The sequence below is a fragment of the Trichomycterus rosablanca genome, chromosome 5 (assembly GCF_030014385.1).
Source record: "Trichomycterus rosablanca isolate fTriRos1 chromosome 5, fTriRos1.hap1, whole genome shotgun sequence".
NCBI lineage: Eukaryota > Metazoa > Chordata > Actinopteri > Siluriformes > Trichomycteridae > Trichomycterus > Trichomycterus rosablanca.
Window position 1 is genome coordinate 48,246,524 of NC_085992.1, and position 26,878 is coordinate 48,273,401.

The 26,878-nt window shown below is 40.4% G+C and overlaps 1 protein-coding gene across 1 annotated transcript; it reads right to left on the reverse strand.

Annotated features, from left to right (window-relative positions):
• Positions 1-1,562: 1,562 nt before the first annotated feature.
• On the reverse strand, positions 1,563-26,878 carry aimp1a (aminoacyl tRNA synthetase complex interacting multifunctional protein 1a). Its single transcript, XM_062996253.1, has 7 exons — positions 26,776-26,878; positions 18,844-18,977; positions 18,631-18,744; positions 14,860-15,015; positions 10,075-10,277; positions 7,878-8,046; positions 1,563-1,843 (listed from the first exon to the last, which is right to left on the reverse strand). Coding segments are annotated over exons 1-7 (945 nt in total). The 5' UTR covers positions 26,778-26,878; the 3' UTR covers positions 1,563-1,676.

A 26,878-nucleotide genomic window follows, 5' to 3' on the forward strand; every position in this document is an offset into this window, starting at 1 on the left:
TAACCAAAAATTCCTTAATTTGTATTGTATACACCGATCATCCATAACATTAAAACCACCTCCTTGTTTCTACACTCACTGTCCATTTTATCAGCTCCACTTACCATATAGAAGCACTTTGTAGTTCTATAATTACAGAGCAGGTATTATTTAGGTGGTGGATCATTCTCAGCACTCCAGTGACACTGATATGGTGGGGGTGTGTTAGTGTGTGTTGTGCTGGTATGAGTGATATGACACAGCCGCGCTGATGGAGTTTTTAAACACCTCACTGTCACTGTTGGACTGAGAATAGTCCACCAACCAAAAATATCCAGCCAACAGCGCCCCGTGGGCAGCGTCCTGTGACCACTGATGAAGGTCTAGAAGATGACCGACTCAAACAGCAGCAATAGATGAGCGATCGTCTCTGACTTTACATCTACAAGGTGGACCGACTAGGTAGGAGTGTCTAATAGAGTGGACAGTGAGTGGACACGGTATTTAAAAACTCCAGCAGCGCTGCCGTGTCTGATCCACTCATACCAGCACAACACACACTAACACACCACCACCATGTCAGTGTCACTGCAGTGCTGAGAATTATCCACCACCTAAATAATACCTGCTCTGTGGGGGTCCTGACCATTGAAGAACATGGTGAAAGCAGGTTAAAGAGATAAAGAGAGAAACAGATGGACTACAGTCAGTAATTGTAGAACTACAAAGTGATTCTATATGGTAAGTGGAGCTGATAAAATGGACAGTGAGTGTAGAAACAAGGAGGTGGTTTTAATGTTATGGCTGATCGGTGTATAAACTCATGTGGATCTGTGTGTAACATTATTTCTTCACAAAGGTAGAACGCTGTTAATCATCTTATAATGACACCGATGAGTCAGAAGGAGCTTTAATATGTCGACTGCATCTCTAATTAGTATGATTTGCATGTTTAGTTTAAAAAAAATCACCATTTTGCACATTGGCATCTCTAATCAAAGCAATTCATTAGAGAGCTTGGGTAGCGCAGTGGTGAAGTATGTCAACACACTACCACTGAGATCCATTGTTCAAATTTCAGAGGTGCCATCAGACAGTCGGGCGGGGTTGGTGGATATAACCAAAACCTAGCCATTGGAAGTGCGCTCTCAGTGCCAATCCCGAGCCCGGTAGGGTTAAGTCAGGAAAGGCGAGTCTGGTATGGGGACGAGATTTAAAAAACCAAAGCAATTCATTATTTGTGTTCATGAGAATCAATTATTACATGTGGAGGCTGTTGTAGCCTAGCTAGAGTACTAAGCAGAAGGTCGCTGGTTCAAACCCCACCATTGCCAGGTTGCCACTGTTTGGCCCTTAAGCAATGCCCTTAACCCTCAGTTGCTTAGACTGTAAGTCACTTTGGATTAAAGCGTCTGCTAAATGCTGAAATGTGTAAATGTATAGTATTCGCTTCAGCTGATGGACTGAAAGAAGTGGGTGACTAACTAGACACAGTATATGGAAGATAAACTGGTTAGTGTGTGTGAGTGTGGTTGGTGAACCTAATAAGCTGGCGAGTAAAATTACACTTAAAGACTCAAACACAACGGCCAAACTGTTTATTATAATTGTGACTTTCATCAGAGCGATCAGCAAACCCTGCAGCTCCTACAGACTCCCGGTTCACATTTCTCCAGGCTGGGTGGAGCCCCGAGGCTCTATTTGATGCCACTGTTGCTCATGGTCTGAGCTTTGCAGACTCCTTTTCCGGCAACCTCAAACGGAGCCCCCTTGTAGGTGGCCACGTACTGGTTATCTGTGCGCAGGTCGGGCTGCACCAGCTCCCAAACTTTCTTCTTAGGGTTCAGCTCCTTATCAGGATCACCTGGATCAGACAGCAGAAGGATATAGAGGTCAGGTCTCAATAAAGGATCAAGCATGCTGTGATCAGGCACTAGAGGCACTACAACATGGTTTGCTAATGCTAAGCCTGATCGCTCTCTTTCCACAGTAAGAATGACACTGGGCAAAAATGGCAACTATGGGAAAAAGAGCGCAAAGCCTCTCACATTTGCCAAAAATAATAATAATAAAATCTAGATGACCCTCAAGACTTTTGGAATAATTTACTGTGGAATGATGAGTCAAAGGTGGAACTTTCTGGAAAACAGGGTTCTGAAGCTAAAACCTCATTCCACCATAATAACATCATACCAATAGTGAAACATGGTGGTGGTAGTATGATGGTCTGGGGCTGCTAAGCTGCTACAGGACCTGGAAATGAAACATCAGTGATGGAATAACCCTGATTTCACACACATGCAGAAATCTATAGAATAGAACACCTTTATTTGTCATATATACATATACAGGTGTACAGTACAATGAAATTCTTTCTTTGCGTATCCCAGCTTGTCTGGAAGCTGGGGTCAGAGCGCAGGGTCAGCCATCTTTTGGCGCCCCTGGAGCTGAGAGGGTTAAGGGCCTTGCTCAAGGGCCCAACAGTGGCTGCATTTTAGAGCTGGGATTCGAACTCTCAGCCTTTCAGTTGATAGCCCAAAGCTCTACCCACTAGGCTACTACTGTCTCATCTATGAGAATCCTTGGTATACAAGCACTGAATGATCAGATTCCTCACTTTCTCATGTTTTGACTCACTTTCTAGATTTTCTTTATAGCAAAACGGCAGACGTTTTGTAATTTGAGGTATCCTCGTATCTTATTTACATCAGACAGCTGCTTAAATCCAATAACAGCTGGAGCATTAGGTTGCATGTAGGGTAATTTGGCTGTTTTTTAGAGCTCAGATTAAAATATGAAAGGAAGATCATTTCTAAACTGCTTGTTTCTTCAAAACCTTTAACATATTAAACAAAATTAAACAGAATCTTAATGGCATATCTTCAAGCAGGAGAAAAAATTGAATCACTCAATGTTGGGTGGTGGGGGTATATACAGTGTATCACAAAAGTGAGTACACCCCTCACATTTCTGCAAATATTTCATTATATCTTTTCATGGGACAACACTATAGACATGAAACTTGGATATAACTTAGAGTAGTCAGTGTACAGCTTGTATAGCAGTGTAGATTTACTGTCTTCTGAAAATAACTCAACACACAGCCATTAATGTCTAAATGGCTGGCAACATAAGTGAGTACACCCCACAGTGAACATGTCCAAATTGTGCCCAAAGTGTCAATATTTTGTGTGACCACCATTATTATCCAGCACTGCCTTAACCCTCCTGGGCATGGAATTCACCAGAGCTGCACAGGTTGCTACTGGAATCCTCTTCAACTCCTCCATGATGACATCACGGAGCTGGTGGATGTTAGACACCTTGAACTCCTCCACCTTCCACTTGAGGATGCGCCACAGGTGCTCAATTGGGTTTAGTCCATCACCTTTACCTTCAGCTTCCTCAGCAAGGCAGTTGTCATCTTGGAGGTTGTGTTTGGGGTCGTTATCCTGTTGGAAAACTGCCATGAGGCCCAGTTTTCGAAGGGAGGGGATCATGCTCTGTTTCAGAATGTCACAGTACATGTTGTAATTCATGTTTCCCTCAATGAACTGCAGCTCCCCAGTGCCAGCAACACTCATGCAGCCCAAGACCATGATGCTACCACCACCATGCTTGACTGTAGGCAAGATACAGTTGTCTTGGTACTTCTCACCAGGGCGCCGCCACACATGCTGGACACCATCTGAGCCAAACAAGTTTATCTTGGTCTCGTCAGACCACAGGGCATTCCAGTAATCCATGTTCTTGGACTGCTTGTCTTCAGCAAACTGTTTGCGGGCTTTCTTGTGCGTCACCTTCCTTCTGGGATGACGACCATGCAGACCGAGTTGATGCAGTGTGCGGCGTATGGTCTGAGCACTGACAGGCTGACCTCCCACGTCTTCAACCTCTGCAGCAATGCTGGCAGCACTCATGTGTCTATTTTTTAAAGCCATCCTCTGGATATGACGCCGAACACGTGGACTAAACTTCTTTGGTCGACCCTGGCGAAGCCTGTTCCGAGTGGAACCTGTCCTGGAAAACCGCTGTATGACCTTGGCCACCATGCTGTAGCTCAGTTTTAGGGTGTTAGCAATCTTCTTATAGCCCAGGCCATCTTTGTGGAGAGCAACAATTCTATTTCTCACATCCTCAGAGAGTTCTTTGCCATGAGGTGCCATGTTGAATATCCAGTGGCCAGTATGAGAGAATTGTACCCAAAACACCAAATTTAACAGCCCTGCTCCCCATTTACACCTGGGACCTTGACACATGACACCAGGGAGGGACAACGACACATTTGGGCACAATTTGGACATGTTCACTGTGGGGTGTACTCACTTATGTTGCCAGCCATTTAGACATTAATGGCTGTGTGTTGAGTTATTTTCAGAAGACAGTAAATCTACACTGCTATACAAGCTGTACACTGACTACTCTAAGTTATATCCAAGTTTCATGTCTATAGTGTTGTCCCATGAAAAGATATAATGAAATATTTGCAGAAATGTGAGGGGTGTACTCACTTTTGTGATACACTGTAATCTCCAACAAAGAAGCACAATCCAATCCTTGGGCTGTTATAAATACCTTACAAAATCACTAATAAAAAACTGCATTTTTTTCAAGTAATGACTGACCGATCAGCTTTGCCTTTTCATGGACCAATTTTTGTGTATTTCATAATAAATTTTCATAAAAAATTATCTGATTGGCATCCAGACTGTTCGCTAACCATGCCATGCAAGACTAAGCGCTTCCTTGCTCATTAGCGGATATCAGCCAACCCGAGGAATATCAAACTAAGTGGCGCTTGGAGGCATGCACCGATATGATGAGTTACTTAAAAGTCTGCTCTTCAATTCCTAGCACGCCAATACAGCACTATAAAAAAAGTGAAGGAGCGCGTAGTAAATAGCTCCAACAACAATGCTACACAACAAGTTCAATAACACTGAGAAAAGAGGCATAGAAATGCAGCAGCGTTCGGGTGAAAGCAAATCCAATAAATAACATGATTTTCATGAAAGCCAGTGTGAGATCTATTCTACAGATCGTCGCATTTTCTCCTCTGATCCTACACACATGGCTTGGCTTTTGTCCCCTTCCAAGCCTATGACATCACCCCATAAAAACAGAACAAGAACAATATAAAGAGAACAAAACAAAAAACTGTGGCATCAGTTCCTCCATTCAGTAAACATCCTGTGCGTGGAGTTAGATTTCATCGTCGAATTGTGATTCAAGAAGCCGAGGCAGGGGACCGACTCGTACGAGAATGACCCAGGCGGCTTTGCTTTTTGGCTGGCGGGAGATACCGTGTACAGAAGCAACTAGCTCAGGGGTGTCCAAACTTTTGTTGATGGGGAACAAATAGAGTCAAAAATATGCAAACACGGGGCCACAGACTCTTTAGTAATAAAATAAATAAAATACAACAGAGGTACCTGATGATTACTAACATCCACTTCCTTTTTATTTGAGTGACTAATTATCTATCGTCCACAGAGTCGTGTAAACTAAGATTTTGCCGATTTCACTCACCAGTTTCTATAAACGGGAAGATTATTATATTTCTTTAAATTAAACATACTTACTCCCTTTGTTATTTATTAATTAGGATTTTAACGTCATGTTTTACACTCTTTGGTTACATTCATGACAGGACAGGTAATTAAAGTTTTTAATATCAAACACAGTCATGGACAATTTTTTATCTCCAATTCACCTCACTTGCACGTCTTTGGACTGTGGGAGGAAACCGGAGCTCCAGGAGGAAGCCCACACAGACACGGGGAGAACATGCAAACTCCACACAGAAAGGACTGGGACCACTCCACCTGGGAATCGAACCCAGGACCTTCTTGCTGTGAGGTGACAGTGCTACCCACCGAGCCACCGTGCTGCCCGGCTTTCCTTTGAACTCACTGAGTAAATATGCATGTTCTGGGTTCACAGTCTCGTTCATCTTAAAACTCGGGAACGTTAATGGAGGTGTGACGTTAGTGTTTTGGGTCGGGGGAAAGAAAAAGGGGGGCGTTTTAGATTTGTTTTATGCGATAGCGACACCCAGAGAGTGGTGTAACACCGCGGTGATGTAATCAATACAAAAAATAAATCATATGCTTCTAATTCACTGATTCAACTTTGTGCATATGCTTCTAACTTTGAAGCAACTGTTTGATGATGGCTTTTTTCTGTTCCAACATCTCCACAAGATTATCGAGTGTCTGGAAATTAGTGTCCATTTAGTCAAAAACACATTTGTAAAATCAAGCACTGACTCATTATACACATTCCAATTCATCCCGAAGATGCTCAGTGGGTTTGGCTTGATGCAAGGCTCTATAGACTTGTTTGTTTATTAGGATTTTAACGTCATGTTTTACACTTTGGTTACATTCATGACTTAACAGGTAGCTACTCATTACACAAGATTCATCAGTTCACAAGGTTATATCGATCACAGTCATGGACAATTTAGTGTCTCCAATTTACCTCACTTGCACGTCTTTGGACAGTGGGAGGAAACCGGAGCACCCGGAGTAAACCCACACAGACACGGGGAGAACATGCAAACTCCACACAGAAAGGACCCGGACCGCCCCACCTGGGGATCGAACCCAGGACCTTCTTGCTGTGAGGCGACAGTGCTACCCACTTAGCCTATAGACTTGTACAGTCTGATCCTCTCTACTTAGGCAGCTGATCAGTTAGGCAGTAGGCAGCTCACTAGGGGTGTATTCGAAAACCTAGTGAGCTCTCTACATAGACAGCATTTTACGTCATCCTAGGCACGCTCCTGAGAAGGATGCTGTTCTAATTCATAATGCTGCCTACTAGGCATGTAACGATACACTCTACCCACGATACGATGCGATTCACGATACTGGGTCCACGATACGATTTTTTTAAAACTGAAATTGAAGACAAATTATGACAAAGTTTCCTTTTATTTTTTCTCTTAAAAGAAGAAAATAAAATACTGTATTTGTGATTATCTTTTATTTATCTAAATAATGAATGTTCTTTTATTTCTGAGGTAGGTACAAACTATGCAAAACAATTTTGAATTAAGCCCAATTTGGCTGAAAAAAACCCGAATTTGGAAACCAGGCAAACAGCGCCAGTGACGTCAACCAGGCGAGGTGTATAGCGCCAGTGCCCTCTGCTGTTTCAAGTGAATATCGATTCATTTTACATGTCAAATCGATCGGACTCGTGGAATTTTTGAATCGGTTATTAACTGTCTTGTGGTGAATCGTTTCATCCCTACTGCCTACAAGGGCACCTTAAATCTGAATGGTATTTTAAAAGAATAACGTGGGAGCGTTTCACGCTGCCTTAATGGTGAAGGCAATCCCAGCATTCAGTGCGGCACAACTTTTCTCAGAAAAAAATAAGAAATATGGCGGACGGTGCGGAGCAACAAACGGTTCTTTCAAATGTAAATAATAATCAAATGTAAATATTCTAAGTGTCTGTTTATTTGCAGATTCGGGCTTGTCAGTGAATTTAATCATTTTCGGTACACGGAGGGAGACGATAGTTGACATGCTAGCGCGTTGTGTCACCCCATCCCATTGGTTTGAATGGCATGAGGCTAACTGTGTATAAGTAGCGCGTTCGAATAACCTGCCTTATAAGTCGATGACTTATTAGAATCCTCTCTACTGAGGCAGCTGCCTTTGAAGGCAGTAAGACAGCAAGGCAGCTCACTAGGTTTTCAGACAGACCCCATGCTTCAGTCCACTGTCTACCTTACAAATCTGGTTTATTTTCAAAGCACTTAAAACACTGTTAGAAATGTAATCTAGTGATCTTCACTTTTGCTGAGCTCGTTCAGACCTTAACAGACCTTGGTCACCTTAATGCCATTAATAAAAGTGAAAGCAAGTGTGACTTTGTTTTACCCGGAAATCCCTGAAAGGTGACTCTGTCCCCTGGCGCTGCCCCACTGGGTGGGTCCAGGATCTCCACCTTGTCTGGAGAGCTGGCACACATGACCATGGCCTGAGACACGACTCCCCTCATCTTAGCCGGCTTCAGGTTGCACAGCAGCACGGCCATTCGGTTCTGCATCTGATGGTACAACATTTACCAAATTAGTACCGATAAAGAACCAACACAGGTAATTTAACCCTAATATAACCCTCTAAATTACTGAGTTCAGGTGTTGCACTCACAGCTGTTTCTAACAAGCAAATAAAATCATTTCTATTCATTATTAAATTTATTTAAAATCATTATTATTTAAATAGATGATAAGCCTTCAACTTCAGGCCCTTTCCTGTTCCATCAAGGTCCATAAGGACATGTATTTTTTGCTGCCTGATCTGCTCTCTCATTGCTCGGTGGCCCACAGTGTTCTGGTATCCAACATAAGATGATGTTTTCCTAGGCAGAACACTTAGTATACTGTAGAATGTCTCTGATTGATGGGTGGTTGGTTTCTAGAGGGTTATAAACCTATATAACAAGACAAATCCACCTTCTTTCCAGTCATGGCTGCTCACGTCAGTAGGAAAATATCAGCGTAACGTTTTTACGTGACTGGACTGCAGTTTTTAAATTACGTTATTAGTAATGCACTAACTATGGGGGCAGCTTAGAGGGGTAAAACCGCCGAATTATCACGGGTGTAATTGAGGTTACAGACAGACCAGCAGGAGTCCCACGAAGCAATAAGAAACTAGAAGTGCTGGAAAACAAAACACAAAGCACTTTTGACTGAGCGTGACGTTTACCGAGTCAATAATACACTGAACCGCGAGCCGTGGCGGCACAGACGATTTATTACAACCAATCAAATTTAAATGACTTTATTTCTAGTCTGATGTTTAGGATCTAAAACACTGCCAACACACATCCAGTATTATTCTAAGCAAAATAACAACCTGGTCTAGACACGGATTTCATGAATAACCCCACAACAAACTGGAAAGAAAGTGGTTAAGATATTGTTTTATAAATTATGGTTATGATTTTAATGCCATGTTTAACACGTATGTCATAAGATATGTATTATGATTCTGTCTTACTTTATCTTGTCTTTATAATCATTTGTGTAAAATAAAAAAAAGCTTGATTAAAATTCCTATTTGCAAAACTACATAAGAAAAACTAAATACTAAATATTCCACAGTCGACTGTCAGTGCTATTATAACAGAGTGGAAGCGATTGGGAACGACAGCAACTCAGCCATGAAGTGTTAGCCACGTATAATGACAGAGCGGGTCAGCGGATGCTGAGGATCATAGTGCGCAGAGGTCGCCAACTTTCTGCAGAGTCGATCACTACAGGCCTCCAAACTTCATGTGGCCTTCAGATTAGCTCAAGAACAGTGTGTAGAGCTTCATGGAACGGGTTTCCATGGCCGAGCAGCTGCATCCAAGCCTTACATCACCAAGTGTCGGATGCAGTGGTGTAAAGCATGCCGCTACTGGACTCTAGAGCAGTGGATACGTGTTCTCTGGAGTGACGAATCACGCTTCTCCGTCTGGTGATTCGATGGACGAGTCTGGGTTTTGGCGGTTGCCAGGAGAACGGTACTTGTCTGACTTTGTGGGAACAGTTTGGGGATGGCCCCTTCCTGTTCCAACATGACTGCGCACCAGTGCACAAAGCACAAGATCCATAAAGACGTGGATGAGCGAGTTTGGTGTGGAAGAACTTGACTGGCCTGCACCTCGACCTGATGGAACACCTTCTGGAGGAATAGTCAAAGCTTCCCATAAACACACTCCTAAACCTTGTGGAAAGCCTTCCGAGAAGAGTTGAAGCTGCTATAGCTGCAAAGGGTGGCCGACATCATATTAAACCCTATGGATTAAGAATGGGATGAAACTGGTTATCACAATATGACAAGCTGCTTAGAGCATCTGTGACAACCCAGTTCTCAAAAAAAGAGGAAAGAAAGGAAACCCAGCAAAGAGACCTTCATGCCACCATAAGCGGCCAGCTATATTTGGCAAGGCAGAATGGCATGATTCTCTAACCGGGCCACTCCGCCCATCTCCACAGCAGGTGGAATCCTTACAAAAGACTTGTACCAACTTAAGATCACTGGAACAGAACATGTTGGGACTGACCGTGTGGCATCGCTTTACCTGCTCCAGTGGGACGTGTTTGACGAGGCCGCTGACGACGATGCGCGGCGCTGCTTCACCCACATCCACCTGCTCCACGTAAAGGGCGTCGGCGTCCGGGTGCCTTTCGGCCGAGATGATTCGCCCGACACGTAGGTCCAAACGGGACACGTCCACCTTCAAATCCTCCTGCGGGGGCGGGGCTTTCTTCTCCTGCTTCTCCCCTGAGGCAGAATAAACAAAAGAATCAAAGGGAACACCGACATGTTTGCATATTAGTAAAGCAGCGTGATTAAAGTGAAAGTTTCAACAACACTAATTATAATAATTATTGCCATTAAACTAATAAGTGGGTGGAATCCAGTCGATTACACTGTATACATTATTGTTTGATGACAAATATTAATTAGTTTATTTACTGTGGGCATGTGCAGAACCTTTAACAACAGTTAAATAGCACCGAACCCACTCCGTCAGTCACGCAATCTGTTTTTCTAAGCAAATCCAGAGGGAGTCACGATTCCTCAAGGTGCTTTATTAAGATTTTGACATTTTATTTTTAGCCAGACATTACTGTTCCCTGGAGATGATTCCTGAAACGATCCTCAGTTCATACGTGGAAACTATGCAGCCCGCCGTCTCTGCTCTGATCCCGCACGTCCCACCGCCCCTAAAGTGGAAGCAAATCCACCAAACTGTATGGCTTTTTATTCAAATCTACATTTATTTTCCACCAGCTCCAAACACTCGGCTAGAGAGCCTAAGAGGCGGGCGTCTATTTCTCCCCTAGGAACCTTAAAGTGCTGGACACAGGAAAGCTCAGACGGACCGTCTGAGACGATAAGCCATTTTCAAAAAGGGAAAAGAAAAAAATTTATTAATATAAAAACTATTGATAATAAATCTGAAACATTTTTAATATGCTTAATTATGGTGCCTGTTCTTGATTTTAGCACCACTTTTTTACCAAATCAGCACCTATAAGGTATTTAAAAAAAAAAAAAGAGAAAAGACTAATAACTAATAGGTTAAATTAATAAAAAGTTGACCTAATTAATAATAACAATAATAATTAATTTTTAATAATAAGACTACTACTAATGATAAATGGGAAACATTTATTAATGTTTAATTTGATGAACTATTTAAAAAACATTTAGTAAATGTTTACCTGCAGCACAATTTATTAATAATTAAATTTAATACACTTAATTATGGTGCCTGTTTTTAGTTTTATCACCACTTGTTACCAAATCAGCACCTTTAGGGCAAAAAAGGGAAAAGAAAAAAATGATATTAAAATAAACTAATAATAAATTATTATAAATGTTTAATGTTTAATTTGTTGAAATATCTATAAGTCATTTAAAAAAAAGTAAAAAGAAAAATGAATAAATTAAAATAAGCAAATAATATATTGTAAACTAATAATAATAGTAATAATTATAATAAATACAAAACATTTTTCATTGTTTGAATTGTTGAAATATCTGTCATTTTTAAAGTGAAAAAAAAAATTTAATTTGAAAAATAGTACATTTTATTATTAATAAACGTAATATTATATAATGTATATAATTTATTATAATTATAAAAATAAACCTGAAACATGTTTAATTTGTTGAAATATTTAAAAACATTTAGTAATGTATATCCGTTACGATTATAATTAACATTTGTCAATAATAAACTTCAATATGCTTAATTATGGTGCCTGTTCTTGATTTCAGCACCACTTTTTATCAAACCAGCACCTATAGGGTATTTTAAAAAAGGGAAAAGAAAGAAATGAATAAATTAAAACAAACTAATAATGGATTATTATAAACTAATAATAATAAATCCAAAACATTTATTAATGTTTCATTTGTTGAATATTTAAAAACATTTAGCAATGTTTATCAGATACAATTATAATTATAACATGCTAACATGTATAAATAATAACATTTAATCTGATTCTAGAAAATGGACCAAAGGTTCTTAGTGTTTAGCACCACGATTTACTAAATCAGCACCTATAAGTCATTGTAAAAAAGGAAATAGAAAAAAAATAATAAATTAAAACTACTACTACTAATAAATATAAAACATTTATTAATGTTTAATTTAATTAACAATTAAAAATGTGTAATGTATTTGCTACAATTATAATCAACATTTATTAATAATAAAATTCAATATGCTTAATTATGGTTGCCTGTTCTTAGTTTAAGCACCACTTTTTACCAATTCAGCACCTGTCTTTTAAAGAAGATTTAGTGATTTAGTGTTTCAGCTTTTATTTTGTCCCGTTCTTCCTGCAAACACGTATTAGGATGTGTTGAGTGGCAGTTCTTGATGCGGCGCCATCTGAGGGATGGAAGATCACAGGCGTTCAGCTTAAGCTTGTGCTTTTGGCCTTTACGCACTGAAATTCCTCCAAATCCTTGAATAGTTTAATGATATTCTGCACTGTAGAGGGAGAAATATTCAAATCCCTTCCAATTTTTCTTTGAGGTTCATTGTTTTAAACATTTCAATCATTTTCTCTCACACATTTGTGGACAAACTGGATCCTCTGATCATCTTTACTCATCAGAGACTCTCAGCCTTTCCTGGATGCTGCTTTTGTACCAAGCCATGATTACAATCACCTGTTTGGAATCACATCATTATTTAGTTTTTTCCACCTCATTACTAGCCCTAAATTGCCCCCGTCCCAACTTTTTTGGAATGTGTTGCAGGTCTGAAATGCAGGAATGGATGTTTATTAATAAATGAAATGAAGTTGAGCAGATAAAACATGAAATATCTCAGGTTCATCCTGTCTGACATCAAATAAAAGTCAAAGTAAATGTAAGAAACTCTGTGTTTTTATTTGATTTCCATTTTCCATACCGTCCCAACTTCATATATTTATTTATGGTTCCAGGTTTGAGTAGCTGTTGTATTTTCTTATAGCATTTAGTGTATAATATTAGGATGAGCTTTAGTCTCTTAGTTTATCAGGTGTTGGTGGGTTATTCTGTTGTGAAACTGTGTGTATGACTTGATCAGTACGCCTTCTTTGGTGTGGCTTTGGCTTGTTGTTGACGTTTGGGTGTATCTCTCTGTTTGTGGTTACTTTTTCTTAGTAAAACCCATTTGTCAATGTTAGCTAACACTATTTGTGATTCAGAATAAGATGTCACATGGGTAGCAGATGTAAAAATCGTTTTATTTAACAGGAATGTCTGATCCATCACAGGAGCTGCATTTCTCCTGAAATCTGTTCTCTTCATTCTCGACATAATGTTCTTTTTCTTAGAAGATGAAGAATTCCTTTTTCCTGGCACTTAGTGACAGTTATTGGAAATGCTGGACAGTAACGAGACAGAGAAATGGTGAGCGTGACGTGAAGTATGATGTCTGGAGATCAGACTCATTTTCACCGAGGGCCACATCTGCATTATGGTGGGGCTCAGAGGGCCGATTGTAACGTATCCTGCTGTGATTGCTGTCTGCCTTTAAGGTTTTGGATTACAGACTTTATCACAGACTGGACTGAATAATGAAGAACTATTTTTTGCTAGTTATAACTTTCAGTTCAATGTAATTTTGTGTTTGTATGATTTGTGTAAATTCTATTTATTTAAAGTATCCTCCAGGCCACCCAAAGAGGATGGAGGTCCCTACTGAGTGTGGTTCCTCTCAAGGTTTCTTCCTGTAATTTTAAAGGAGTTTTTCCTTGCCACTCGTCTTGCTCAATAGGGGTTTTTGGTCTGTTGGTCCTGGATTCTGTAAAGCTGCTTTGAGACAATGTCCACTGTAAAAAAGCGCTTTAAGAATAAATATGACTTGACTTAACATTTTGTTGTTTTTCTTGGAGGCTATTTATTTCTTGTAGGACATTTATATTGTACTCCTTTACCACAGACACGGCCTCATAACACAAGAGACGTACCGGTTTTTCTTCTTGAAGCACAAACTTGTTTTCAATTTCCCATCTGCTTCAATTTTCTCTTCTTGGACATTTTGTGATTATTTGTAAATATTTCTCAACAGCACTTGTTGGAAAACCGCCTCAGTTAAACGCTGATGTGGAAACACCGCCATCTAGTGGCGGGGTGTGGTCGCTTTGCAGGTCACAAAATCGGCATGCATTGTGGAAGATGCAGTTTATGTACTATTTTACAGTGTATTTTAAGACAATCACACATCTTTTAATCTCTCTGGACCACATAAAATGGCGGGCCTCGAGTTTGACACGTGCATTATGCAGTCAATGCACATATGCACCTTATTGACTTGTAATAATCTCCATCGCACATTTTTTTAACTTGCAGTTTGTCAGTGTAGTGTACTGTACTCTGTATGATGCTGTACTGTCAATGTCGCTATTTATTATTAGGATTTTAACGTCATGTTTTACACTTTGGTTACATTCATGACAGGAACGGTAGTTACTCATTACTCAAGGTTCATCAGTCCATGTTTAATGTCAAACACAGTCATGGACGATTTTGTATTCTGTACCTCACTCGCACGTCTTTGGACTGTGGGAGGAAACCGGAGCTCCCGAAGGAAACCCATGCAGACAGGAGGAGAACATGCAAACTCCACACAGACAAGACCTGGACTGCTCCACCTGGGGATCAAATTCTGGACCTTCTAGCTGTGAGGCAACAGTGCTACCCACTGAGCCACCTTGTGGGGTTTATTCCTCTATACCTCTTCTGCAGTAAATTCTGAGAGAACTGAGGTCCAGCTCGATTTCTTGCATGTGTGAAAGTAACAAACACGTAAACACGTGCACATAAACACGTCAAGTTCCTTCAGACTCACCTTTCTTTTCTGCTTTGGCTTTCGTCTTGGCCTGGCTGTTTGCTGCTGGTGGGACTTTACTGCTGGGGGCAGGAGCTGCTGGAGCTGGTGAGTCTGTTGCTGAGGGTTTGGACACACACTGGACGCCGGAGTCCGCTGAGGGCATGGGCACCACCACTGAGAACAGAGACACGAAGCATCAGCTTGTTTGGTCTGGACAGGACATACTTTAGCGTTCTCAAAGCACTTACTGATCTTGTGCCATTGGTTAATGCTCTAGTGAAGAAAACAGCATGATAAACAGGTGAGGTAAACACTTTACATACATTTGTGTAATTTTATGGCCTGACGTATTGTGTTTGAGTCAGTTTATTGTATCTTGTCTTTAAAGTTTGGTTCTTATTAGAACAAGACGAATAAACGTGCATCATTCAGTCACAGAAAAATGATGTGATCTGGTTAATGCATGAGCTCGAATTTCAGCTGTGCTGGTTCCTCATTCCAGCAGCGATTGCGGCCTCTGCTGGCTGGTCCAGGCGCCTGCACTAGTGATGGGTGATTCACAGACAGTGGGGCGTGACTCTCCATACACTATACTGATCTCTGTGAGAGTCAATCTTTGGCATTTGAAAAGAAGCCATTTTCTATCTGTGATTCAGAATACGATGTCACATGGGTAGCAGATGTAAAAATCTTCTTATTAAACAGGAATGTCTGATCCATCACAGGAGCTGCATTTCTCCTGGAGTCTGTTCTCTTCATCCTCGACATAATGCTCTTTTTTCAGAAGATGAAGAATTCCTTTTTCCTGGCACTTAGGGACAGTTATTGGAAATGCTGGACAATAACGAGACAGAGAAATGGTGAGCGTGACGTGAAGTATGATGTCTGGAGAGACTGTATTCACTTCTGTAGGAATGTCACCACACACTCGAGTGTTATTTTAAATCAGACACGGTGTTATATTAAACTAGAAAACAATTAACGTGATTGTTAAATATACAGAAACCAATTTAAAGTAGAACCATGTACACAAGGTTAATGAAGAAGTTTGTAATTTGATAATGGGACTGTTTGAATAATCTGATGAGTTTAGATTTGCGAGTCAATCTTTGGCAATTGAGAAGAAGCGATCAATGATGCTCCATGGTCAGAGTGGGGGTCAACAGCGGCACAAGCAGAAGAATTCAGCTAAACGATTCAGGAAGAGTCTTTATTCATGTGCTAGAACGGGTGATTGCTTCCTGATCTAATCTTCCCCAATTTTTATCCCTCAGTCTAGTCGTTCAGTGGTTCGACCCTTCACCGCTGACTGAGGACGCCTCTCAACTGACTTGCGCCCCCTCCGGCACGTACAGTCAGTACAGACTGCATTTTTCACCTGCAAGAGTCGAGTTCATACACTTGACAGGCACTGTGTACGGAGGGCCACACCCCCATCGGCGTTATTCCTCAGCCCTGTGCAGGCGCCATCAGTCAGCCAGCAGGGGCCGCAGTCGCACCAGTTATGAGGACCCTAGATCCGACTTTCTTACCCTCTAACCCTGAACAACAGCCAATCGTTGTTCATGCTGCCGCCCAGCCCAGTCAGAAAGGCAGAGCTGAGATTCGATACGATGTATTCGAAACCCAAACTCTGGTGAGCTAGCGTACTTTACCGCTGCGCCACCCGAGCGGCTTGACTTCATTTCTGAAGCGCTCCGATGGTGCAGCAGTAAAAACATGCTAGCCCACCAGTGCTGACATTTTTATACACGTGCACAGTAGAATGAATTTTATTTTGCATATCCCAGCTTGTTTGGAAGCCCCTGGAGCAGACAGGGTTAAGGGGTCTAAAGGCCCGACAGTGGCTGCATGGCAGAGCCGAATTTGAAACCCACAATATTCTGATTTATGACACAAAACTCTACTCACTAGGCTACCACTGTCCCATTATTTACGCACTTTTTTAACTCTATTTATTAAGAATTTTAAAAACAAATGGCATCACTTTTCTACATATTTACCTTCTGAAGCATTTTTCCAGCATCGTACCATTTTTTTAATGCCATCAGCAAAGAATGTTTTTGGTTGAGCTCGTAGCCACTGATGCAGCGCTGCTTTCACATCACCACCATATGAAAATCTTCTTCCCCTTAAAGCTTCTTTGTGCGTCCATAAAGGTGGAAATCAGATGAAGCTAAATCTGGTCTATAAGCGTCTCTCAGACACAACCGATTTACTCCTCCTACTACACCCTCACCATTTATAACCATTAATCAGAATCAGAATACTTTATTGATCCCAGAGGGAAATTGCAGTTCTTACAGTAGCACCCATTTATGTAGAAAGAATAAACTCTCTACTAGCTTAAAACAAAGAAAAAAAGAAGAAAAATTCAGTGTTCTTAGCCCAGTCCAGTTTATTGTCAATGTGCACTCCCAGATATTTGTAATCCTCCACAATGTCCACACTGACCCCCCCCCCCCCCCCCCCCCCCCCCCCCGCTCGCCTCCAATCTGCCTTCTTTGAAATGAGGCTAAAAAAGTTCTCCTAATCTAAATTCTTTTAAAATTTCCACTTGATCACTGATTAGGCTCGTATGCACTCATTAAGGAAGAAAAAGAAACATACACAACGTATTAGGGCAAACGGAAAAACTATAATCATGAATTATTTACACGCAGTCATACATGTAAGCCGTCCAAGAACAACAGGCCTTCAGAGGAAAGCTGAACTGGTTTTCCACCTTGGTGCTCTGGAAAGTTTTACTAAAGTGTAAATGATGGCACGCCTGGCTTTATTCACACCGTAATCCGTGGTAGTCACGCAGATCTGCCATGGAGCTCCATTAAACGGCTCAATCCAGGAACATTTTTTTCCTTTAAAACATGATCAGTGTTATGAGTGAATTTTCATACAGCGGTACCTTAAAACTCAACATCAGTTGGTTCTGGGTTATTTATTTATTTATTGGAATTTTAATGTCATGTTTTACACTTTGGTTACATTCGTGACAGAAACAATAGTAACTCGATTCATCAGTTCACAAATTCAATGTCAAACAAAGTCATGGACAATTTAGTGTTTCCAATTCACCTCACTTGAACGTCCCGTATGAAACCCACACAGACACGGGGAGAACATGCAAACTCCACACAGAAAGGACCCGGACCGCCCCACCTGGGGATCGAACCCAGGACCTTCTTGCTGTGAGGCGACAGTGCTACCCACTTAGCCACCGTGCCGCCCAGTTGGTTCTGGGAGTGTAGGGTATTTTGTCCCATAAGGATGTTTGGGAAACCTGTTAATGCGTTCCACGGTCTTGTGGAACAGGTATAGCTATAAAAAGTGAGCAGGTTTAACTTCATTTCTGAAGCGCTTGGATGGTGCAGCAGTAAAAACATGCTAGCCCACAAGTGCTAGTGCAGAGACAGGGTTAAGGGTTCTAAAGGCCCAACAGTGGCTGCATGGCAGAGGAAACCTGTTAATGCGTCCATGGTCCTGTGGAACTGCATATATTTTAGGCTAATGTAAAATAATGGGGTTGATTTTGACACTTATACACTGAAAATAACACAAATACAATATAAAACACTGAAATACAATTAAAAACAGCTAAAAATGAATAAAAAAAATACAATATAAGTGGTGCTTCTGGTCTGGTCAACACTAATAAAATGAATGGATATCAAGCCCAAAAAAAAAAGTAAGAAATCCAAAAGTAAGATCTCATGCCCTGTACCAATAAGCTAACTGGCTCTATTGTCGCTAATGTGAGAGTACAGAGAAGGATGATGGGTGCTCATCTACCTCCTCTGCTTCGTTCCTTCTCGAGTAGCTGCCTCTTCAATTCCTCGATTTCCTTCTTCAGCTTGGCATTCTCCACCATCAGCTTCTTCTCCTCTCTGACGCTGGCCTGCACGGCTTCATGGGAATTACACACACGAGGACTCGTCAGTACAGCACAGACGCACACTTACGAACACGTGTGACTCTCGGGGTGTATGTATGGTAGACGCTTACTGGCTTTCTGCTTGAGCAGCTGGACCTGCTGCTTGAGGTATTCGATGAGCTGGTCAGCCTCGGCTGCCCTCTGTTCCAGTCTCGCCAGCGGGGGTGTATGGCATGACATCCTGAACAAGGAACGCGCCAGGAACCTAAAACAAAATATCAACGATGAAAGACCATTTCTGGATTCTAGGTGCGGTTCCACCGTAAACACTGGGCACAAGGCAGGTACACATACCCAGACAGGGTGCCAATCCAATGAAGGACTTTGGCAACACCTGGAACCATAATCTGGTTAATAGAAGCTGATGAGATCTGAACCCGGATCTGCACCAATAAAAGACCAAACTTAGGGATCTGTAAAGTCTGTAAAAAGCATCACTTATGAGAATGTATTAACTGTTCTTGGCTGTTTACATAATAATAAACAGACAATCCAGTCGATTCTGATCACAACACCACAATGTTGAACATGTTAAGATTACAAACGCTAAATCAACATCTGTAATAAACTGCTTCTGTGCTTAGGGGTCGCGACAGTGGATCATTCTGGTCCGAATCCCTGATTGGGCACAGTTTTTACACAGGATGCTCCTCCTGCCGCAACCAGCACTAACCAGTTAGGCTGTTCGGCCACCATTCTTAGACATACCCAACCATGTCTTCTTATAGCACTGCTGAGATTCGAATACCGGATCAGAACCAGAGTGCCTTACCATCAATAGTTGTAAAAAAAATGTAAAAAAATACACATTACATATCAAAAACAATAAATGAAATACATTAAATAAATAAACAAGTTACTTCAACTATATATATTTCTTAAGATAAATGGAAAAAAATATATTTTGCAGGATGAATTGGCGTCCTGTCTGTGGTCACCCAGGCCACCTGATGAGAATGGGGGTCCCTGCTGAGTCTGGTTCCGCTAAAGGTTTCTTCCTGTAATTTTAGGGGAGTTTTTCCTTGCCACTGTTGCTTTCGGCTTGCTCAACAGGAGTTTTTGGTCTGTCGGTCCTGGATTCTGTAAAGTTGCTTTGAGACAATGTTCACTGTAAAAAGCGCTATACAAATAAATTTGACTTGACTTGGTGTTAATGCATTGCAACCAGTAAATATAAGGAAACCAGACCCCCAGAATCCCTGACCAGGATAAATCGGTGGTAAAAGATGAGAATAAAACAAACAAGCAAACAAACAAATAAATAGTTACTCCTACCTATCACCTTTAAACCAGTCCAATGCTGCAAACTGTTGCTGTTCAATGACTTAAGCTTAGTTGACACCCTGACTGTCTATAGGAGTAACAAAGTCTGTAAAAGGCAGGGTACTTAAAAATAATAATATAAAAAAGAATTTAGATGTACTTTAGGCTATTTCATAGGACTATTTGTTTAGCCCCTAAAATCTACAACCCCTGAAATTGGTCTAATGCTGCAAACTGTTGCTTCGAGATCAATGGTGATACAAGGCTGCACCATGAAGAAATGAAGTGTTTTTATAACATATGTCTTGGTGTAAACAATGACAGGCTGAAATGTTGCTGTTGTTTACAGCATCACCACTCGAAGGCTTTCCAAATAAAACTCTGCAGCTGAACAAACACTGGCTCAGAATCTCTCCGACACACCCAAACCAAACAGCTGGAATCTCCTCTTTTATCGGCTAAATTGAAATGATTAAAGTGGACAGTCCCATTTCTACATTACCACTTCAAGACTCGTGACCTGAGGGGTGAGCATTTCCTACAACAGCTGCATAAGATACCATGAAACGTTTCAGCAAGCTCCAGGTCAGCCTGGGCCAGCACATCTCTCCAACATCGGCCCATCATCCTGTGTTCTGTTGTCTTTTGTGTCACAAATGTTGCCTTGATGTTTTGACCGCTGATGTACCGAAACTAGTAAGTGTGGCGTTAGGACACATTCCAGCTTTAATGGATTCAGTGCGGCTCAACCGAAAGCGCCCACTGACGTAACTTTGACTAGACGTCGAAGAGAAAAGAAAACCAGGGGACTTTGTACAAACCCAGGAAAGAAGAAAACGTCCTAACACACTGAGCTGGGTGGTGCTGGAAAACAACAGCTGGATGCTGGATGGAGTTGATAATCTTCTTGTTCTCTGAAAATCTTAAATCGATTTATGTGAGCTTGTGGTAAAAGAATTTTACGAGCAGCATGAAGGGATCGCTGTTGTTTATAACTTCTGGAGGGAAGCCGTGCACTGGGAGATCCGAAAGCTCCTGACCCCCCTCCGTCTTAGTTGTGCCCATTCAGAGAGTGACAGGACGTTCACAATGTAATTGTTAGAACTTGGTGCAACCTGAGCCTATATGGTCTAAGGCAGGGGTGTCAAACTCATTTTCACCGAGGGTCACATCAGCATTATTGTGCCCCTCAAAGGGCCGATTGTAACGTATCCTGCTGTGATTGCAGTCTGTTGTTTTTCTTGGAGGCCGAATTCTGCATTTATATTGTCCTACTTTACCACAGACACGGCCTCATAACACAAGAGACGCACCGGTTTCTCTTCCTGAAGCACAAACTAGTTTTCACTTTCATTAAATTTCCTCCTTATGCTTAATTTTCTTACTTATCTTCTTGTACATTTTAGGATCATGTGTAAATATGTGTAACATCATCTACTGGCGGGCTGTGTCACTTTGCAGGTCACAACATCAGCCTGCGTTTTGAAAGACGCAGTTTGTTTAGGATTTTACAGTGTATTTTTAAGACAATCATTCAAAACAAATGTAACTGCTTTTATTAAACACGGTTCTTATAAAACCCAATTCAGCGCAGTTACAACAACGTCCCTACAGAGTGGCCGTCAATCTGTTTGAAGGAAAGGACTCCGGACCAAGCAGTTTTCTATTTTACCCCTTTGTAGGGGAATCGCCGGGGCGAAGGAAGCACGGCATGTTTGTTGCTCGTGGGGCACATGTGAGGTTTGGCTCAGCAAACAGGGGATCGCGTGAACGCCCATAAAGGCGCAAAAGGACACGCCAATCCGTCAGGCTGCTCAGACCGCTCAGGGCACCGCTGCAAACTCGCGGGATGAAAGACGTCAAATTGAAAACAGCACGGCGCACAGCTGGCTTCGAGAACCAGAACATTTTACAGTTCAGTGCGCTGTCAAATACAAGTGAGACCGCCAGATTTGACACACAATCATTTTAACTTTACGACTGCACTTTTGGGGCCCGGGGTATACATTACACAACATCTGATGATAGAAATCTGCCTAGGAGTTATGGGAGGAATGGATTAAATAGCACACAAGATGTGTGTATTATGGTTTTGCTCTTTAAAACAATTTCTACCACATTTTACAAATGGCCCAATAACGTATAAAATTACATTAAAGATTTTGGCTATATTGTTCACCTCTATTACGAGCATTTGTTACCCGTATCTTATACACTGATCAGCCATAACATTAAAACCACCTCCTTGTTTCTACACTCACTGTCCATTTTATCAGCTCCACTTACCATATAGAAGCACTTTGTAGTTCTACAATTACTGACTGTAGTATATCTGTTGCTCTGCACGCTTGTTATCCCCCTTTCACTCTGTTCTTCAATGGTCAGGACCCCCACAGGACCACCACAGAGCAGGTATTATTTAGGTGGTGGATCATTCTCAGCACTGCAGTGACACTGACATGGTGGTGGTGTTTTAGTGAGTGTTGTGCTGGTATGAGTGGATCAGACACAGCAGCGCTGCTGGAGTTTTTAAACACCTCATTGTCACTGCTGGACTGAAAATCGTCCACCAACCTAAAATGGTCTAGAAGATGACCAACTCAAACAGCAGCAATAGATGAGCGATCGTCTCTGACTTTACATCTACAAGGTGGACCAACTAGGTAGGAGTGTCTAATAGAGTGGACAGTGAGTGGACACGGTATTTAAAAACCATGTCAGTGTCACTGCAGTGCTGAGAATCATCCACCACCTAAATAATACCTGCTCTGTGGTGGTCCTGTGGGGGTCCTGACCATTGAAGAACAGCATGAAAGGGGGTAACAAAGCATGCAGAAAAACAGATGGACTACAGTCAGTAATTGTAGAACTACAAAGTGCTTCTATATGGTCAGTGGAGCTGATAAAATGGACAGTGAGTGTAGAAACAAAGAGGTGGTTTTAATGTTATGGTGATCCGTGTATATTCAACTACAGTTTTAAGTAGAAACCCTGTTTCTGGAAAAGTTGGGACATTTTGTAATACTTCTCACTCACTTTTTGAGTGGGTTGCAAGCAACAAATTCTAAATTTCCTTATAAACTCAAAATTTTCCTCTTTGCCTCTCATTATTCCTCCTAGTTTTTTTTTTTTTTTATGTAAAGCGTCCTTGGGTTTGTGAAAGGCACTATATAAATGCAACCTATGATTATTATTATAAATGTAATGAGTTAAAAGCAATAATATGTGATCAACTGTCTACTTACTGAAGTCTAAACAAAAATATGTGCTTTTTGGAGAAGTTGACAAGCTGCGATACCTGCAGAAGTGGAATCTACCTAGTCGTGACTTAATAGGGTGTCCAAACTTTTTTGGTTGTGTGTTTTAAGTTAAATAGGGGCAGTGGTAGCTCAGCGGTTAAGGCACTGGACTAGTATATTGAAGGTCACTGGTTCAAGCCCCACATCTGCCAGGTTGCCACTGTTGGGCCCTTAAGCAAGGCCCTTAAGACTCAATTGCTTGCAGTGTATAGAGTCACAATTGTAAGTCGCTTTGGGGGGGAAAAGGGTCTGCTAAATGCTGAATGAAATGCTGAAATGAAATGACAATAAAGCCTCTTTTGAACTCTTAAAAACAATAATTTGTGCTCAATTATGCACTTACTAAACGTGAGACGTTTACAAGCTGTGATATCGGCAGAAGTGGATTCTACCAGTCCTGATTAACAGGGTGTCCAAACATATTTCTTTGATTGTTTTAAGTTTATTAAACACAGTGACTAATCGTATGAATAAACGTCTCACAGAGCATGTGCTAAAATAAAATAATGTAAATTATAAACAAATAAACAAAATATGCAATTTGGCCAGGGGTACCCAAACATTTTGCATATACAGTGGTACCTTGTCACTCAACATCTCCTAAACTCAGTGAATAAACTCAACACCCATCACAGAGAAATCTGTACCATTAAACTCAACGTATGAGCAACTGCTGCTTTGCTCAGCGCTCGGCTTGAGCGGTGAGGTAAAACGTCATGCAAACATGAGGCAAATCTGCATTTGTGTGGAATAAGCGTCAAATCCAGCCTGAAAGCTCCACCACATGTATCTGTGTTTATCTGGATTTTCCTCCCTGTTTCACTTTTAAACTTGTGTTACAGCTCGAGCTTCTGAGAAATTGTGAGAATCAGTCTAAAACACTTATCATTAAAAATAATGTAACTTAATGTATTAAAATGACATATACCCATCATCGAGAAGTGTATATATACGTGTATGTATTTGCATATGTGTATATGTATGTACAGTATATGTGTATATATGTGTATGTATATATATATATATATATGGCTATACTGGCCTCATTGTGCAATATTGTCACGTCACTTTACTATTTATTCTTTACACTGAAACATATACCATTCTCTCCACTAACTAAGAAGCATAAGTGCAGCTTTTATTGTATTTTTATTGATTTATAACTGTTTTTAATTGTATGTCAGTGTTTTTATATTATATTTGTGTTCTTTTCAGTCTATAAGTGTCAAAAACAACCCCATTATTTTACATATAACTGCATATATTTTAGGCTACATACACATATATATATATATATATATATATATATATATATATATATATATATATATATATTTCCACATACAACCTTATGGGGGAAAATTACCCTAAAACTCAACGCCTTTTAAACTCAGAACCAACTGACGTTGAGTTTCAAGGTACCACTGTATCTGAAAATGACCAGAGCAGCTGGTACTGACAGGCTCTATCAGGAATGTTCACTCTTCAGTCTATTAATAAGCTGCAATCTATAGATGTGAACCAATGCCGGTTCAATTCCAAATGACACTGTTTGGATCCGTAGTGCACTAAATAGGGAGCATAAAATCATATATTAATTCATTCAAATCGATAGGGCCCTCAGAAAAGTAGGGGAACATTTAAAATTTAGACACTGTCCCAAGCCACACCACATTGTAAAGTATGTTTAAACAATAATAAGAGCATTAGTAGTGTAAAAGATGTTTAAAACACTAATAAGAGCAGTAGTAGTGTGCACACTTTTGAGTGCTTTAGTGTGCGGTCAGTGGTGTATAGTAACGAAGTAATAATACTTCGTTACAATACTTAAGTAGTTTTTTTAAGTACTGGAGTATAACAATTTTCGGCAACTTTCACTTTTACTCCACTACATTTTCTAAAGAAATTGTGTACTTTTACTCCGTTACATTCTCTGTATGTAGATTCGTTACTCGTTACTACAGAATGAAGGTAAATGATGTGAGATGTGTGACGCTGGTTTGGTGAATCTGCGCTTGTGAGTTAGACGGTGGTTAAACACATTAATGCGCATGCGCAAACGTGCTCTAAAAGCTATCGGAGTTTTCTAAAAGTGCGTCGTTCACCCAAACACACGCAAATATGGACATTTCAGAAGCTCCAAAACACTGATGTAAGTTAACAATGATGAACAAAGTAAAGCTGCAGCATCAGCGGTGTTTTAATATTATTAGCATTAACATTGTTCAGATATCTACCTCCCATTTTTACCCATTACATTCGAACCACAAATAAAACGTTTCACTAAATTTGTTTGGAATTCATTGACAGCAAAACTCATGAAGACACGTCCATTATTTATAAAAACTCATTTATGGACAAATATTTCCTCAGATAACTTCTGTATTAGACCAGTAGAGGAGAGATTCATGGTGGTGAGGAACATGCAGCACGTCTTTAACCCTGTAATCATCTCAACAAGAAAATCAACTTATACAACTTATTATTCATGATTTTTCTTCTGTTGGCTTCAAGTTAGAAACAGTGTTTTCTTAAAGTAAGAATACCAATATTTTTTAAGTTTAACACATGCCATTCAGTGAGTAGATACAGCCCAAAAAAGATTATTTAAATACAGCTTATTTTACTCAAATATTTTGATTGAAATTAATGGTTGAACAGATCATTAAAGGGATAAAAGTGCCGCACTTGAGTTTTACTTTAAATTAATTATGCCAAAATTATTTTTTGTTATTGAAATATACTACCCAAATAAAAAAATGGGACAGTATAGAAAATGCTAATAAAATAGATGAAGTGTTTCTTACATTTACATCGACTCACATTCTGAAAATGTTGGAACAGGAACATTTAGGGTTTGTAATAAGTTAAAAAAAAAAAACTAAATAATGTCATGATTTCAAACAGGTGATGTCAACAGTTGATTATGATCATGAATTGGCACAAATCATGTTCAGATGAAAGGAAGAAAACAGGTTAATTGTTAAGGTGGTTTACAGGCTTAAAAGAACGATCTTTATATTTAAAATGAGCGCTTCCATTTATACTAACAGCATTTACTTTTACTTCTACTTTTAATACTTAAGTACATTTAATATCAAATTACTTTTGATACTTAAGTACATTAAACATTAGATACTTTTACACTTTTACTCAAGTAATATTCTAAAAGGTGACTTTTACTTCTATCAGAGTAAATTTCTGGTAAGATACTTGTACTTTTACTCAAGTCTGGACTTCCGGTACTTTATACACCACTGTGTGCGGTTTGGAAAACAGCCGCAATCGTTAGAACTTCACCGCTTCTGTTAGCATGTTAGCACAAACTAAATACGCATTTAACCGGCGGGTTTCTCTTCAAATGAATCTGAAATGTTACAATATTCTGTCTACATGTATTTTCATATAAAATGTATTAAATTAGAAGGGTTAAACACTTACATTCAAGTATGAATCAGGTTTGTTGGAGCTTTTAGGCTGTAGCCGCCGTGCGGAGAGAAACGGTCAGCTGTCCCGTCGCGGAGGAAGAACGCAAGAGTCACGT